Here is a 16679-nt window from a genome sequence, read left to right on the forward strand (position 1 = left end):
CCACCATTGGGATGTAGAAGCAAAGGCCGGCTTCAATGTTTGCCATCCTTTGTACCTGGTCTCGAAACCCTGGCGGAACTCTGCCTCGCCAAGAATCCGACAGTTAAGCTTCCATAGGCCCCGCCCGATGGGGAAAATGGAAGGCAAAACAAAACGTGCTACTACAGTGTCATGGTCAGAGAGCGGACAGCTGAGCGTCTCGCAACCCGAAAATGTAAAACTTACGGGCGCATACACTCGATCTATCCTGGAGGCATCTTCTCCGTTAGGCCTCACCCACGTATACACCGTACTACACGGGTGCATATGCCTCCAGACATCGGCTAAAAGGTGTGCCGAAGTGAATCTGTCCAATTCTGTGATCCCAGCGTCGGGACTTGCAGACACAGAAGTTCCGAGTCTGTCAAGACCCGAGTCTGGGACACAGTTAAAGTCTCCGACCATGACACACGGCGCACTACCAGGAACAAAGGAAGGCAGCGTGTTAAAAAAATCTCGTCTAGCAGAAGGCCGATTGGGAGCATACACATTGCAAATGGCGATGTTACCCTGTGGATACTTGAATAGAATGCAAACCAATCGGCCCTCGTGATCCGTCTCCACCCTAGTGGCACAACCCGCCTGACGAGCTGACAGAAGGATGACAGTGCCACAGGATGAAGACGAACCAAACGAAGCATGCAGCTCACCACCCCACTCATAAGCCCATAGAGGGACATCTTCTTCCAAAATATGTGTTTCTTGCAGGCAAACGCAGTCGACCTCCATTGATTTACAATATTGGAAAATGCGACTGCGCTTGCGATGATCCCTCATGCCATTCACGTTCAAAGTGGCAACTGAGAATGTATGGGCCATGAGAGGGCAATGGGGCAAAACTACGCCGACGACGATTCTGTAAGCTTCAAGCGCGCTCTAGACGACATATCGTCGTCCGAGTCGTCACTTGAGGCCGACCTTTTTAGAGAGGGTTCCCCCATCTCGTCGTACCAGCTCGTCCCAGTGGCACGTTTTGGCTCGACGATCACCGAGCCCCCGGAGTCGCTGTCAGACAGAGCCTCCGGAGACCCGATGACCACCGAGTCCCCGGAGTCGCCGTCGGACAGAGTCTCCAGATCTGGCGACACCGGCGGCGGGCTGGGGACGGAACTGGACGAGTTGATAGGGGAAGCTGGTGGAGACTTTCTCGGTGCGGGCACGGGGTTGGGGTCTGCAACTTCAAGGGAGGGTGAACTAGGTGCATCCGGCCCCCCCTCTTTGCGTGGAGCTTCCTCCGAGGCAGTAGGTGCGCCAGAACTTGGCGCCTTTGATTGACCCCCACTCTTTGTCATAAAGACATAAGAGGAAGGACAAGCGCGAAAAACATGCCCCTCCTTCCCACAGAGTGAGCACACAACTTCGCTTGGGCAAGCAGAGGTATCATGCCCAAGACGAAGGCAGCGCCCACACTTTTTGTTTGGGCAGCCCTTGGCTTCGTGCCCGGTCTCCCCACACCTGAAGCAGGTACGGGGCTGACCGGGGTATCGCACGTGAGCTTTATGTCCGGCAATAAAAAGGAAGGAGGGAATGTCCTGCTTGAGGTCGATCCGAACCTGTCGGTGCCCGTTCAACACCCCAGGGGCCTGTGCGTACGAGCACATTTTGATGCCCTTGACAGCCCCAAACCGACCTAAAACAGTTGCGACAAGTTCCTGACGCACCTCTAGTCCTACGTGGATGACAGTTACCCATACGGAACGCTCGTACGGAGTAACTGTCAAACCTTCAACCCCACTCAGCAACGCGACACCCTTCTGCCGGGTCACGTCACTTGTAAAACGTACATCATAAGTATTACGACCCTGGAGAGCTTGCAACGCATCAACCTCTCCAGGCACAACAACACCCTTACTCTTTAAAATACTAAAAACTTGCACCGGTGGAACCGCTTGTTCACCGGTGAAGGTTAACTTAACAACTTTGGAATCACGGCGCGATGCCATGATACCGAAGGTGGCTGGGCCACAGAGAAGTAACAAAACAAACTAAAGATAGGTTGGATAAAATACAATATACGATGACTATATACGATGACTATATACGATAACGATATACGATATACGAACTGGCGCACACCCGCCTGGCGGGAAGTATAGCACAGTACAGTGAAAAAACAGTTATCAGATGTAGAGCGAGAGCGAAAAACACGTCTGCACTCCACGAAAGCCAACTGTCACCCCGGAGAGGTTTACGCTGAAGCGCGTCAACATCTCCAGGGACCTTTAAACCAACAGAACGCAAAACTGAAAAAAACTTGTCCGGGGACGACCTTAGCCTCCCCCGAAAAACTCAACAATACGATTTTGCTGTCACGGCGTGACGCCGTGACAGCTAGGGGTGTGGCAAAGCCACGCACCTATACAAAAACCAAAACGAAACAAACCCAAAACACAGCAACTACACTAAACAACGAACTGACTCACACACGAACACGATTTTCGCCGTCTATCTAGGGCTGCCTTTTTTGGACGGTGGTGTGCTGGGGAAGGGTGTTTTGTTTCGCTGCGTGCTGGTCGTCCTTTTGTAGTTTTTTAATATTTCAGTGGGGGGTTGGGCGTTTTGTCTCTGCAGGTCGGTGAGCGTATGTACTTTTTTTTGGCTCGCTTGACCTGAGGTTCGTTTGTAAGAATGGGATGGTTTGGTACCCAGCCAGCAAGCCGACGTCGGGCCGCCGGCGGCATACCAGCGGCATATCGGCAGCGGCAAACCGCTTAATACCCGCCGGTGGGCCGACGTCGGCTAATATGCGGCTTGCCGACGTCGGCCTGCCGCCGGCGGGCCGACGGCGGTGAGCAGGCGGCAAGCCGCCCGCGGTAAAGGAGCGGTTTACCGCCGGCGGGCCGACGGCGGTGAGCAGGCGGCAAGCCGCCCTCGGTAAAGAAGCGGTTTACCGCCGGCGGATGAAGGCCGAGATGCCACCGGCGGCCAGTAAGCAGCATACCGCCGGGGAGCCGGAGGCGTCATGCCGATATCGCTTACTTTACGTATTTAAGCCGTTTTTAGTGACCTGTCCATATCGTAAGCTGGAAATTTATCGGTATAATAGATAAGCAAATTAAATTTGCCGTCAGATTATCGTTCTATATAATCCTAATGACAGATCCGCTTGGAATTATGGATTACGTGTTAATTCACTGCAAATGTTAAATATATGAATATAAATAACACCGGCCGTTCCGATCCAATAAAGCTGCATCGGCGCCGCGTGTATGGCAAAGCCATATAGGACAAACACCGCATATATCCTCGTATTAATATCCTCGTATTAATTCGAATTCATACGTGTATTAAATCATATATTGCATGTCTTATATCTGTCACCCGCATTAGCCTCGCCAGTTCAATAAATGAGAGATGACAAAGTTAGTCTCTATATTGACGTACGCCCTGGCCAACGTACTAAATCTAGACCACATCATGATTTAATACGCCATATATATATATATATATATATTATATATATATATATATATATATATATATATATATATATATATAAATATATATATATATATGAATTAAAACGTGTGCATGGACTTACCCAGGGGAGCAATCACTCCCCAACCCTCCACTTTGGAGTACCCCGAAAATTCAAATCAAATAGTAAAAAGTAGGAAATATCATGAAAGCCTTCTATTCCGGATGAAGGAAGCTAAGCGACCCTTCTCAATCTTACCCCTGGAAGTTAATTCGTCAACTACACACGGAGGCTTAATAGGAACAAAGGAAGGAAAAAAGTTGTCCTCAAATCTCAAAATGTTGCTTTTTTTATCTCATAATTTTTAACTTTCTATCTCAAAATGTTGAGATTAAAAATAAAACAAATCTCTTTTCATCCTATCAAGTATATTAAAATATTAAAATATTGACTTTAAAGTCAAAATGTTGACCTTTTATGTCACGAATTTGACTTTAACAATCAAAATTTGGAGATAAAAGGTCAAGATTCTGACATTTTGTATACCTTTTGGGTTAAAAATTTTGAGGAATTAATCCTCATATATGTATTCGAATTAATTCGTGTTTATAATCGAATTAATACGCGGATATATTTGGACCTTATGATTGGTTAAAATATATATACACGTATTTGTTCGAATTTAATTATACGCGTATATATTCAAATTAATACGCGGATATATTATGCAGTGTTTGTCTTACCATAGCTCCATGGTCTTACATGGCTTCCCATACGCGTTTGCCGCCGATCACGTATACTTGAAGCCTACGTGAGACGTTGCTACCCGTCATCGAACCAGAACACAAGGAAAGTGAACCAGACGATATTCGTTTCGACGCATGCGCTCATGCCAGAAGTAGTGGCAATGTGGGCGCGGCTATAACATTGTGCATGCGCATAAGGGAGAAAAGAGAAAAAGCGCCAAGTTATGAAGTGCAAGAAAAGTCGGAAAGTTGATCATTCAAGCTAACGAAACAGAATGAGGTAAGTCGTGTGTCAACTGTTGTAATTCCTTAATAAAGAACTTAACGAGTTGATTTGGTGGGATTTACTGCTTAATTGATAAAGAGTAATGGCTCTTCAAATTTCTTCCAAATGTCAAATAAAAATATAGAAAAAAAAGGAACTTTCTACCTGTTAAAAAGTGCATTTACAGTGGCAAACGGGAGCTTAGTCTTATCGGGAACGGCCAGAAAAATTGTGTACATGTTTAGTACCACTATAGTAGTACTGAGGGCCCCTGCTGCAGGCTTACTAAAATTAGTACTAGGCCTACATTTTTAAAAATGTTTACCAAATTTAGCAAAGAAATATTGGAGATCAATGAAATTCCCAGCAGAAAAAAAAGTTAATTATAATTCACATGTACACATGGCATCTAGACTTCATCGCTGGTCTTATTTATAGGTCAGGGTCAGACAGTAGGTGTGTATATGCATCAACGAAAATTTGTACAGCAAAATTTGGAGCATTTTTAATTATTCTTTTCCTCAAGATTGAAGGTGAAGCACATATTATTTTAGAGAATTGCAATAAAAATTAGCCAAGCAGTAGCAATATTAAGTTAAAACAGCTGATATTTTTATAATATTCTCAGAGGCTAGGCATTGGCATACAAAAAAATCCTGATGTTTATGTTCCTTTGAATTTAAATTAAATGTTGCCAATGGGTCTAATTTTTAATTGCTACAATTGGCATCTTTCAAACTCAATCTTGAAGTATTAAATGAGTCAATGATATTTTTATGAATACTCCAGTTTCCAAAATATATGGCCTACAATATGGCCTACAAAGAAATCCTGATGTTTATTTTCCTTTGATTTTAAATTGTTGTTTAGGCCTAGGTATGAAAATCTAATTTCTTTTAAATGTTAGGCCTAGAATTGGCATCGTTCATACTCAATCTTGATTTATTAAATGAATCCATGATACTTTTTTATGAACACTCCAGTTTCCAACATATGTGGCCTGCAATATCGCCCTCAAAGAAATCCTGATGTTTATGTTCCTTTGATTTTAAGTTGTTGTTAGGCCTATGGAAATCTAATTTATTTTATTTCTTATTTCTAAGCCTAGAATTGGCATTGTTCATACTCAATCTTGAAGTATTAAATAAGTCCATGATATTTTAATGGACACTCCAGTTTCCAACATAAATGGCCTAGCCTAACACGATGTCCACCCTCTGCGGGTAGCACATGGGTCCATACTCAAGACAAAGGCTGTGGCTATTCTTACGACTAGCCGTAACAATTATTCATAAACTATTCTTACGACAAAGGCGAATTCAAGCGCAGTAAAGTAAATAAAGCAACTGCGCATGTATACGTAGTAGGGGTAACCCTAACTTTAACCCTAAACCCCAATCCTAACCCTAACCGGAAATTATTGTTACTTCTGGTCGTAAAAATAGTACTCCTGTCATAAAAATAGCAACTGCACATGCGTAATCGGAAATTATTCTTACGAATAGTCGTAAGAATAGCCACTTTGCAAGACAAATCCCCAATACCAAGTAATTTTACCAAATTTTGAAGTATCAATACATCTTGATTCCTAGCATAAAGCATATTTATGCTGGTTTAGCAAAGGCTATTTCCTAATTCAATTTTATATATGATATGTTTAATTTTGATAGCCTACTTACCAACCACAGGCTTCTTACTATACTAGCATATCGTTTGCTTTATAATGCATATAACTTGGACTTTATATATATTGCTTAGCCAAACCCGGGTTAGGTCAGACCTAGTCATTTAGGGCATAGCCTATAGCTACATGAATACCATGGAAATAGATCTTCCCCATCTAATCAATGACAGCATAATTATACTAGAGTACACCTGGACCAGGGCTACCAGTAAGGGGTACAGGGCCCATTTTAATTTTGAGCAGTTATTAGTAACAGGTCAGCATTACAACTTACATGTGCAAGGAAACAGGTTTCAGCCTGAGAAATTAATTCTTAAAAACTTGATGTTCAGACTAAAAGCAGCATGGTGAATATAACATCCTATTACTAGGCCTTGCCTACCTACTGCATAGACATGATTGGGTATCTGAACAAATTTCAGCCTTGCATAACATTAATACTAATAACAATGGCATATTACTATGGCCGTGGCTATTCTTACGACTAGTCGTAACAATTATTTATAAACTATTCTTACGACATCGGCGAATTCAAGCAGAGTAAAGTAAATAAAGCAACTGCGCATGTAGTAGGGGTAACCCTAACCCTAAACACTAACCTTAACCCTAACTGCCACTTTGTATTACTATAGGCCTACGCAGCATTATTTGCTCATGTTTTTCTTCCAATAAGAATACTTTGTATATTTTGCCTAGGCTACATAATTGATAATGACATGCTGTTACTTCCTAGCATTCTTTCCTTGTACAGTATATACCAATTAATATACACTCATTATACTAACTAATAAACAAATCGAGCACATTGTACAATAACTCTAGGCCATTCAAACTAGAGTTGGGTTTCTCCACCCCCAGCTTTATATAACTTTTGAATAATATGATACAACTTTTGCAAGTATTGTACATAGGACTATAGTGGTAATACTACTAGTTCTATTCTATAGCCTTTGAACTACAAAGGCTAGAATAATAGGACTAGTACAACAACTAGGCCTACGGTAAACTACAAAGGCTAGAATAATAGGACTAGTACAACAACTAGGCCTACAGTACTTGCTGCTAGACCTACCACATATTATTATTAAATAGCCTACACAGGATCGATTAAAAGTGCCTTACCTAGTCTAAAGCCTAGGCTAAAATTCATGTCAAATTACCGAGTTCTCGACAGGGTATGGTACATACTCGTCGTGAATAGCTGTATACCACTGAAAATACGGCCTATTAATAACCCATTGATATAAGGCCTAAACTCACGAGCTTATTTGACCGTGTGTTTGTCTCTAGCTTAGACACGTTAGGCCTACTAACTGTGTAACATAAATCTAAACATAAATCTGATCGCGTACAAAAGCCTAGCCAGACTTTAGAGGCTCAACGTGACCTAGAATAATTCAGCTTGACTCGCTGATTTAAGCAGGAAAGTTACTACATGCGACACACAACGTATGTAGACTGTATCCTTTCAGTACGCCTAATCTATGTCAAACCGAAATGCGTACTCGCATGTTTGAATGTATCACCAATTATGCAAAATTCACTACTGTTCTCGGTAAAAAAAATAACCTTTAAACTGGACTAACACATTACCAGCACAACACTGAAGTACGTCAATGTGGGAGATGCACGCAAGGTACGTGCAAAATGCGATCTGCTTTGAAAAGAAATGGAACTGACCAGAGCACGCTTCGATATTTCGGCTACATTTCTGTCAAACGAACCATTGGATTCGTAATCTATGTTGAAACGAGTTATGCTATAGTCCAAAATATGGTCATCTATTTTTACTTATTGGGCTCAGTACGTGAACTGACTGTAAACAGTTCAACACAAGTGAATATGCTAAAACTGTAGTAATGTTCTACCTTGAAGGCAGCCAACTGAGCACAGTTCATTTTTTTCAAAAAGAATTGGGACAAACTGCCTAAAAGGCATACACCATTTTTTCCTTCTAGAAGTAGGACTTTCCCGTTTAAGGGTTGTAATTTGTAGCCGCTTTCAGCCACCCTTGACTGTGGAATGGGACTTGCCTTAATGTGAAAAGTTCCCTCCTGCACTCACACCTTGAAAAATAACATTCATAGAAACAGTATTGCTTGCAAAGGTTGTAAAGTTAAAACTCCCCTTTATTTAACGAATAATTTGGCAATCAACAAATGCTAACTGAATTTCTGTTACTAAAATATACATTTTAACATTCGAAACCATAAGATAAAGAAGCTAAAATAGTGAAGAAAGGCTTATTTAAAATGGACATGGTATATATACATATATGATGCATTACACTTATTACTTATCTAATAGACTGAAGGATACTGGTGAACAATTTGCAATTGGGATTTGGTTTTCAACAAGTAATACAGAAACAAGGCAAATTTTTGAAACAACTTCACACAATCATTTTAAGCATTGTAATCAGGTGTCCCTTTTTGTGTATCGGTTCCTTCTCTCCAATAGGGTCTTTGATGGGGACGTGATTGTCCTTCCTGATCCTTTTTTCTACAAAACTAAACTAAACATTCACCACCTAATCTATACTGTATGTACTGTAACTGTTCCAAACTTGGTTTATCTCCCTGATAGCTCATCATGGATCATGGTCCACAATCTTATCGCACCAAGAGAAGAAAAATCAATGATGAAGTGTTAAACTACATACAAACAATATCAGATGAATCTTGCGGGCAAAATAATTTCTCTGGACCAACAGATAACACCAGGAAGGACAATGATAAATCTTTACATATCAAGGAAAAAAGGAGCCAACTGCAGCAGTTGCACCAACTGGAACAGTTGTCTGAAAATGATGTTGCTGATGGTGTTGACAGTGATTTGTTCCAGACCTTTCACTCAGATGTTGATGAACTATATTCTGACTCAGATGGTGAAATTGATGGAAGTGATGAAATAAATTCCACACTGAAAATTGAGCTTGGGCAATGGGCCTCAAAGTATAATATTTCCCATGCTTCACTCTCTGAGCTCCTTGTCATTCTTCAAAATGACCATCCTGACCTTCCAAAAGACCCTAGAACTTTACTAGGCACGCAAACCAAAGTGGACACAACAATTGTCTCAGGAGGTGAATATTACCATGTTGGGATTGAGAATGGAATTACCTCTATTCTGAACTCAAGACAAAAGTCCCTAAGTAGTAAATACAAAACAATAACGTTGCATGTAAACATTGATGGTTTACCTCTATTCAAAAGCTCAAACTCGCAGTTTTGGCCCATATTAGGTATGATCACTGCATGTGAGAGAAAGTGATTGGCTTGTGATTGGCTTTTGTGATTGGCTTGTACTATGGGAAAAGGAAACCAACTGATTTGGAATTTTTGAATGAATTTGTAGCAGACTACCAAAATGTTGAGCAAAATGGTATTCAAGTTCAGGGAGAAAAGCTTACAGTGGTTATGACAGCAATCATATGTGATGCCCCTGCAAGAGCCATGGTCAAAAACATCAAGGGTCATAGTGGCTACTCCGGCTGTGAAAGATGTGTTCAGAGAGGCGTGTACATCAACAAAGTAACTTTCCCAGAAACAGAAGCAGATCATCGCACTGACCAGTCATTTAGAAATATGCTAGATGAAAATCATCATCTAGGGGAAACTCCACTATCCCAACTTTCATTGGGTATGGTATCCAACTTCCCTTTAGACTACATGCACCTAGTATGTTTGGGAGTGACACGCAGACTGGTAAAGCTTTGGTTGAAAGGTCCACTAAAGACAAGACAGAGCCCTCAACTTATCAGAGAAATTTCTGCAAAATTGCAATCGTTGAATGGTGCTCTACCACGTGAATTTGCTCGCCAACCTCGATCTCTGAATGAGTTTGAACGGTGGAAAGCCACAGAGCTTCGGCAATTTCTTTTGTACACCGGTCCAGTTGTTCTTTACAGAATCATTCCAAAGCCATTTTATGAAAATTTCATGCTTTTATCTGTTGCTATGTTTATACATTTGAGTCCATTCAACTGTAGCAGTTACTCTCAGCTTGGTCACCAGTTAATTGTTACTTTCATCAAGCACTATGCAACTCTCTATGGCAATGACATGATTACATACAATGTACATGGACTTGTGCATTTGAAAGAGGATGTACAACAATATGGTGCATTGGACAATGTATCCTGTTTCCCTTTCGAAAGTTATTTGGGACAGATAAAACGAATGGTTAGGAATGCAAATTACCCCTTACAACAAGTTATTCGACGTCTTTCTGAAAACCATGTAGCATTTCCTACTAAGAGCAAAGAACTTTTTGAGCAGCCTCACAATGGTGGACAGATTCCTGAGACCATGGTAACTTCCTGACAATACAAAGTACTCAACCTTCAAGATTGCACTATCAAAATATCTATGGGGGACAACTGTGTTAAAATTGGTGAAGAAATTGTTCTTGCCAGAAACTTCTTTGTCAGCGATGGCAGCAAGTTCATCTTATATGAAAAGTTTTGTCACAAAGAAAATTTTTTCACATATCCACTGGATTCCACCAAACTTGGCATATTCAAGATCAAATTACTCAGTGGGAAACTAGAGTATGCTCCAATCTCAAGTATCCTGGAAAAATATGTTCTTATTCCTCGGAAGAAAAGCTTTGTGGTAGTGCCACTCCTCCATTTTTGAATTTGTACCGTACCTGATCATGGCTATTCATTATCATCATTACTGTCTTTCAGCATGTCTGATACTCAAACTTTCTTGGTTGTTGCCTTTGCTGGTGAAGACGGTGTAGGAGTCATTCCATCGCAATGGAGAACTGGCGAAAGAGAATGCTTCTGGCCACCATATAAATCTTCTACAAGGTTTGAGAAGGCAGTCAAGTCAGTGGAAGCCCCGCAAGCATCTTGGACGAGACATACCATTCGGGTTCTGTCAACAACAGGTATTGTAAACACAATTAATTCAAATGAAAGTGTAAAATGATTTGCAATAACAATGTTTCTTTCAATAACATTATGCTTTGTGGTTACTTTGATGGATCAAGGTGCTACAAAGACCACAGTATCTCACTGTATAGTGTTGTAAATCTCCACGACGTAAATGTTGAAACTGAGAAAAGTGTATCTGTACATGTGTGTTCTGTACGAGATTAAAACCTTTCATTTACAGATAGGACCATACCACTGTATAGTGTACAGTAGTTTACTAGTTCATCACAATTGCCCACTATCAAGATTTTTTTTCAATTGTTTCATTTCTTCAGGTTCCTATGCACGGGCAATGATCTTATTGACAAGGGCTGAGGAGACTTCAGACTTAGCTACTGAAAATGAAGATGAGAGGCCATCAAAGCGCAGGAAGTTGTAAGTGTCCAATATATAAATATGCTAATGTTCGATTTAAATAAACCAAGCAAAACTGCTACAAAAATAAATGCAGGTTATACTGTACATTCCAAAATTACCATCACTGATCTTTCTCATAGAGATGCTGACAGTGAACATACAGTACAGTCTCACTCAAACAACTTAAACCAAAAGTGCCATCCTTACTGACTTAACAAGTATGAAACTCAGAAAGTTCAGTAATATTTTATGAACTCTAGCTCCATATTTAAATTGACCTATAATCAGCTTAAATCATACCGGACATAAAAATCCCATATGTTCAAATCAGACACAATACTCTCAACATGGATGTTATGGTAAAGGCAATATCTGTGATGTACTTACTTTTCATACTCATAGGCAAAATCGCCGGTATGTGTCTTCCTCTGACGACACAGAAGAAGAAGCTGAGAATTTCACCCTGCCTCCACCGATTCAGCCATTGGTTCCCCTCACAACGCCATTGACCTCCAATATAAATCCTCAATCACAGAGGCAAAATTTTCCTGATGCTGTCGTATCAACAATAAGTGCAAGGCACTCTACCGGGTCTACCCAGTCACTAGCAGGGTCCAGTCGGAACATATCTCCCATGTCAACACCAGATTTGATTGTTAATGGTGTGTAGTACCGTAAATTTAAACAAAGCATTGTACATGATCTGCATTTGTAAAGGTTCAAGTACTGCTATAATGCACATTTCTTTGACCTGCTGACCAAGCCTTGGTGACTGGTAATGTGGCAACCATGCAAACTATTACTCCAGTTACTGTTTACTAAGGCTAAATATTTCTCTCTTTTTCTTAATTACTGTACTTCTGTGCCAGGGAATGCAATGTATATACAGTACCAGTCTGCTATTCTCACATTGCACTTCCACTTCAAAGTGACTACTTTTAACATCTGATGTCTCTTAACAGCAACTCAGAAGAAGATCCTTATGATTTTGGCAGAAATAAAAGCTGAAGTAAGGGACCTGAAGCGCCAAACAGTTGCAAATTCTCATTTAATTCAATCCCTTAAGACCTCCCATTTGGATTTGGAGGAACTGCCAGATGATGTAAACTTGCCCCTTTCATCTGTTCCACTTCTGACAGCTCTGGATGAACTTGCCCGGACTGATTTTAATGTGGAGAAACGTTTGGTAATTGCCCATACTTTGTCCTATGTAAGAAGGAAAAATACATACACTATATATAAATAAATAGGTTGTATATACTGTATGAAATAAGAACTCACCACTTACTAATATAGCTTAGCAAATAACGAGTGTGCGTCAATTATGAAGTATTTAGCAGACTCGTCAACTCTCCCTGTTTCAAATGGAAGCCTACTAAAGAAACCCTGTAGAAAGCGAAGTCAGCTGCTGCAAACTACAACAAGAAACACTGATTGGAAGATTCTCTCACTGTATTGCATAAGTAGACTAGGGCCTATACTTATTTAGGAGTATTTATATCATTTCAGTTGAAAATGACCAACCTCCCGATTTTCCCCTTGTGCTCCCTATTTTTTGGCCATGAAAAATGTTATTCTCCCTATTTTGGGGTCAAACAGGTTGACAGGTCTGATTTAGTAAACCTTGTCAATTGAGCTACATTAGCCTAGTCATTTACCGAACCTTCCACTATACAGTACTATTGAAAAACCTATACTACAGTAATACATACCTTATCAATGGTAGAACCTTGAAAATTGTAGTGCCTGCACAGTAAAGTAATCGTTACTCGATAGTAACGGCATGACTTCTTGCATTGTTTTTGCGAAGTCATAGAAGTAGTTGTTGTCGTTGTACGTATAGACATTATTTTTTTACAACAGGTATTCAAAGTTGGACAGTTCACGATATAATTTGGAGCAATATTACTTTAGACGAATACAGGATGTGGAATAAGCTATTGATTTATGGTAGATTGTTGTATCACTCACTGTCTCGTGCACGTTTCTGGTGTAAAATAAGCATGCTGGAAAAAACGTCAAGTTGAAGCTAGTTGGAGCATAACGCAGTCCTCAGAAAATTCTGGCTTCCATGAAGACTCAAAGATTCACAACTGTTTTCTTCCAGATTTTGACACTGTCGTCAGTAGGTGGGCAGATCTTGCCTGTAGCAGTAAGAAGGATGCTGCAGGAATTGATCCAAAATAGTGTAGCCAAATGCATTAATTGGACTGGTCAAGGGGAGAAGTTGGCATTTAAGGACCTGTTCCTTCGAAAAGTTTTAGAAAGTTCGTACAATTTATTGAATATTTGCTTACTTTACATTATGTACGCCTTACTTTTTGCAAAGCTATTTTCCCGTATCTATTTGCTTTATTGTAACGAGAACGTCCCCGGCATCGCTTTCGATTGATAACGGACAGATCCACGGCCAAGAAAAAATCAGTAGACAAGTACTTAGGCCTATTATGATATGCATATTAGATAAGGCTATTAGTTGATAATTGTATACCAAGATATCTTCGGCAGAGACTTAATTCATATGTGCTTCACCTTCAATACTAAGATTATAGCATGCTATAATTTGGGGCCAATACAGAATACCCTAAAGCCCGCAAATGAACTGACGAACGTGCTCCGGTACGTGGGAGCAGTGAGTTTCCATAACAACTCCCTGCTGCAACATGGGGAGCGAAACTAGTGGCTCACACACTCAGGAAAACTACCTGGAATTTGCTGGTTTATGTGGTTGGAGTTCATATTAAAAGGACGAAGTTCCCTTTCCTTTAAAATATACACAAACGATGTATTATTATGAAGAACTTACATGCATATTCTCTCAATGTAAGGAACTAAAAGTTTTTCTTTTTGACTTTCTTCTTTTTTCAACTGTAGAAGCAATTAGGAAAAACCAAGAAACTTCCAACTCCACGGCAGTGGACATTCAAAGGGAGGTCGTTAAATTTTTTAAAGGAGCCTCTGATAGAGAAGGGGGTCGGAAGGCAAGGCAGCAACGCCACTTCGACGTTCAGTTTGGTAACGAACAGGAGGAATAACCTTTCGTTATAGCTCTATCCTTCGGCAGTACATGGCTTTTAATTCTGCAGATATATTAAGCTGTTACACTTACATTGTTACACTCTTCATAATTTTCTTGTATTGCAGAATCTACTATGTTCCTCACGTCAGTTACAGCCATGAATTCATTTCATGCAATTGAAATCTCAATTAGTGCAGTTTAATTTTTAAGATATGCAAATGCATGCTTACCAATATGGTCATATATTTTGGCTCATCCTTTTGGTAGTATTTTACATATTTAACCACCAGTCAAGATTTATCACCAGCACGTCCAATTATTGCATATACTGTACCTCTCCCCTATGATACTTTTTGTAAGAATGTATGGTTGTTATACTGAGTTTTTCCTCACGAGAAATACTCTTTAGTGAGAGGGAAACACATTCCACTCAGTGTATTTAACGAAACTCTAACTCATAATGAGATGTAAAGGCCAACAATACGAGGTACGGAATGATCATGAAATTCCGAGCAAAGGATTCAAGTTTTCCAAAGTCCCTGATATTAACGACCTGGTATGAAAAATAACAAGTTGGTGTCCCTGTATTACCAAATAAGTGGTGGCGGGGGGGGGGGGGGTAGGGAGAGTAACGGTACGTTCCGTTTGTAAAAACATGTTTTCTCATATCATCTGTCCAGACTGAACAGCGTTTCTTCCAATCCGGTTGCAAAGTCCACATATAAAGTACTGGTTTTGCTTTATTCTTGTTGAAACAGCTTTGTGATGGTCCACAGTATAATTATAAGCAAAAATGGAGGGAACGCCGAACGTATTGTTCCTTTCTACACTGTTTCTATTTCGGCGCACGGTGGGCGTCTTCATTTGATATTATGATGGCAAGTGTTTTCATAAATCTGCTTCACTCTTTTCCTCCATTCTGTGGCTTTATCAAATAATTTAAGTGAATTGTTCATAAATGGCTAAAACATCTGGTAATTAAAGGAAACTGCATTAAATTAATAAATTATGACAATGTTATGTCAATGCTCCTTGTCTTATGTTTTTATTAAAATTTTGGTTTCACTTTACTGTCGTTATATCTGGAATACACTTCTAAAAGTTTTGCTGTCCCCACAGTCTTTCTGGATATTCAATTAATAAAACTTTTCGAAAATGACCCACTTAAATCTACACACATGCAGTGACTAGTTTCCAGCTGGAAATATTTCATCAACTATTTCATCATCATATTTCATCAACTGTCACAATTTTTAAAATAATCTATTTGACTATTACAGCTGGGTCCCAGTATAAAATTAAAGTATAAATGAAAAAAAAAAAAACATAATTGAAAGACATCGGCGCTGATTTGCCGGCGGCCCGCCATCCGCCCGCCGTCGGCCCGCCCCCGGCGGGCCTGCTTTGAGCCGCCGGCGGGCCAGCCTCGAGCCGCCGGCGGCCCGCCGGTGGCCCGGCGGCGTTTCCGCCCGCGGTCCGCCGACTTGCCGTCTGCCAAATCTACGGCGGCCCGCCGGCGACAGCCGCCGTCGGGCCGACTTCGGCTTGCTTGCTGGGTAGTGCCGTTTGGCCGTGACGTTTTGTATCCCGTATGACGGGTCACGTAAAAAGCACACGAACACAAGCTACCACACCCGCCCGGCGGGAAGTAAAGTGATATTAAAAGCTGTAATAGGTGGAGAACGAGAGCGAAACACGTCTGCACTCCACGAAAGCCAACGCAGATTCCTACCACTATATCCTTCTCAATACACTGATTGTAGTGTTAGTGACTGCTTGCGAGAGTTCTTCGACTGGGAACCTGTTGATGGTGGCTTGTGTGAAACATGGTCACTTAGAATTTTCTACTTTGTTGTGATTAAAAGGTAAAGCAGATCATTACATTAGGATTAATATAGACCAAATTAGTGTTTTGTCCTTTAACGGGAAATATTGGTTCCATGAGAACATAAACCTATATGGTCCTGAAAGTGTGTGTGTATGTTTGTTATGCTCTGCTTTAAACACAATATCTCAAGAAGGGAATATTGGACAGTTCACATATTTGGAAGGTAGGTTTACCACATTGAGTACAAAACAGTGTTGGGGGTCAAAGGCCATGTTATTGATATAAACAGGGGTCAAATTGAGAACCTAGTAAACACGATATCTCAGGAAGTGCAGCTTCATCAAAAGTCATGTTTAGTATACATAGGTTTACCATATA

General features: G+C 40.7%; 1 protein-coding gene across 1 annotated transcript; it reads left to right on the top strand.

Annotated features, from left to right (window-relative positions):
- The first annotated feature begins 8744 nt into the window (after positions 1–8744).
- LOC139984596 (uncharacterized) lies at positions 8745–14489 on the top strand. Its single transcript, XM_071998542.1, has 7 exons — positions 8745–9106; positions 10846–11051; positions 11373–11472; positions 11857–12116; positions 12417–12640; positions 13562–13721; positions 14329–14489. The coding sequence occupies exons 1-7, from the start codon at positions 8745–8747 to the stop codon at positions 14487–14489; spliced, it is 1473 nt and encodes a 490-aa protein (XP_071854643.1).
- The last annotated feature ends 2190 nt before the right edge of the window (positions 14490–16679 follow it).

Source organism: Apostichopus japonicus, chromosome 17, assembly GCF_037975245.1.
Source record: "Apostichopus japonicus isolate 1M-3 chromosome 17, ASM3797524v1, whole genome shotgun sequence".
Classification (NCBI taxonomy): Eukaryota; Metazoa; Echinodermata; class Holothuroidea; order Aspidochirotida; family Stichopodidae; genus Apostichopus; species Apostichopus japonicus.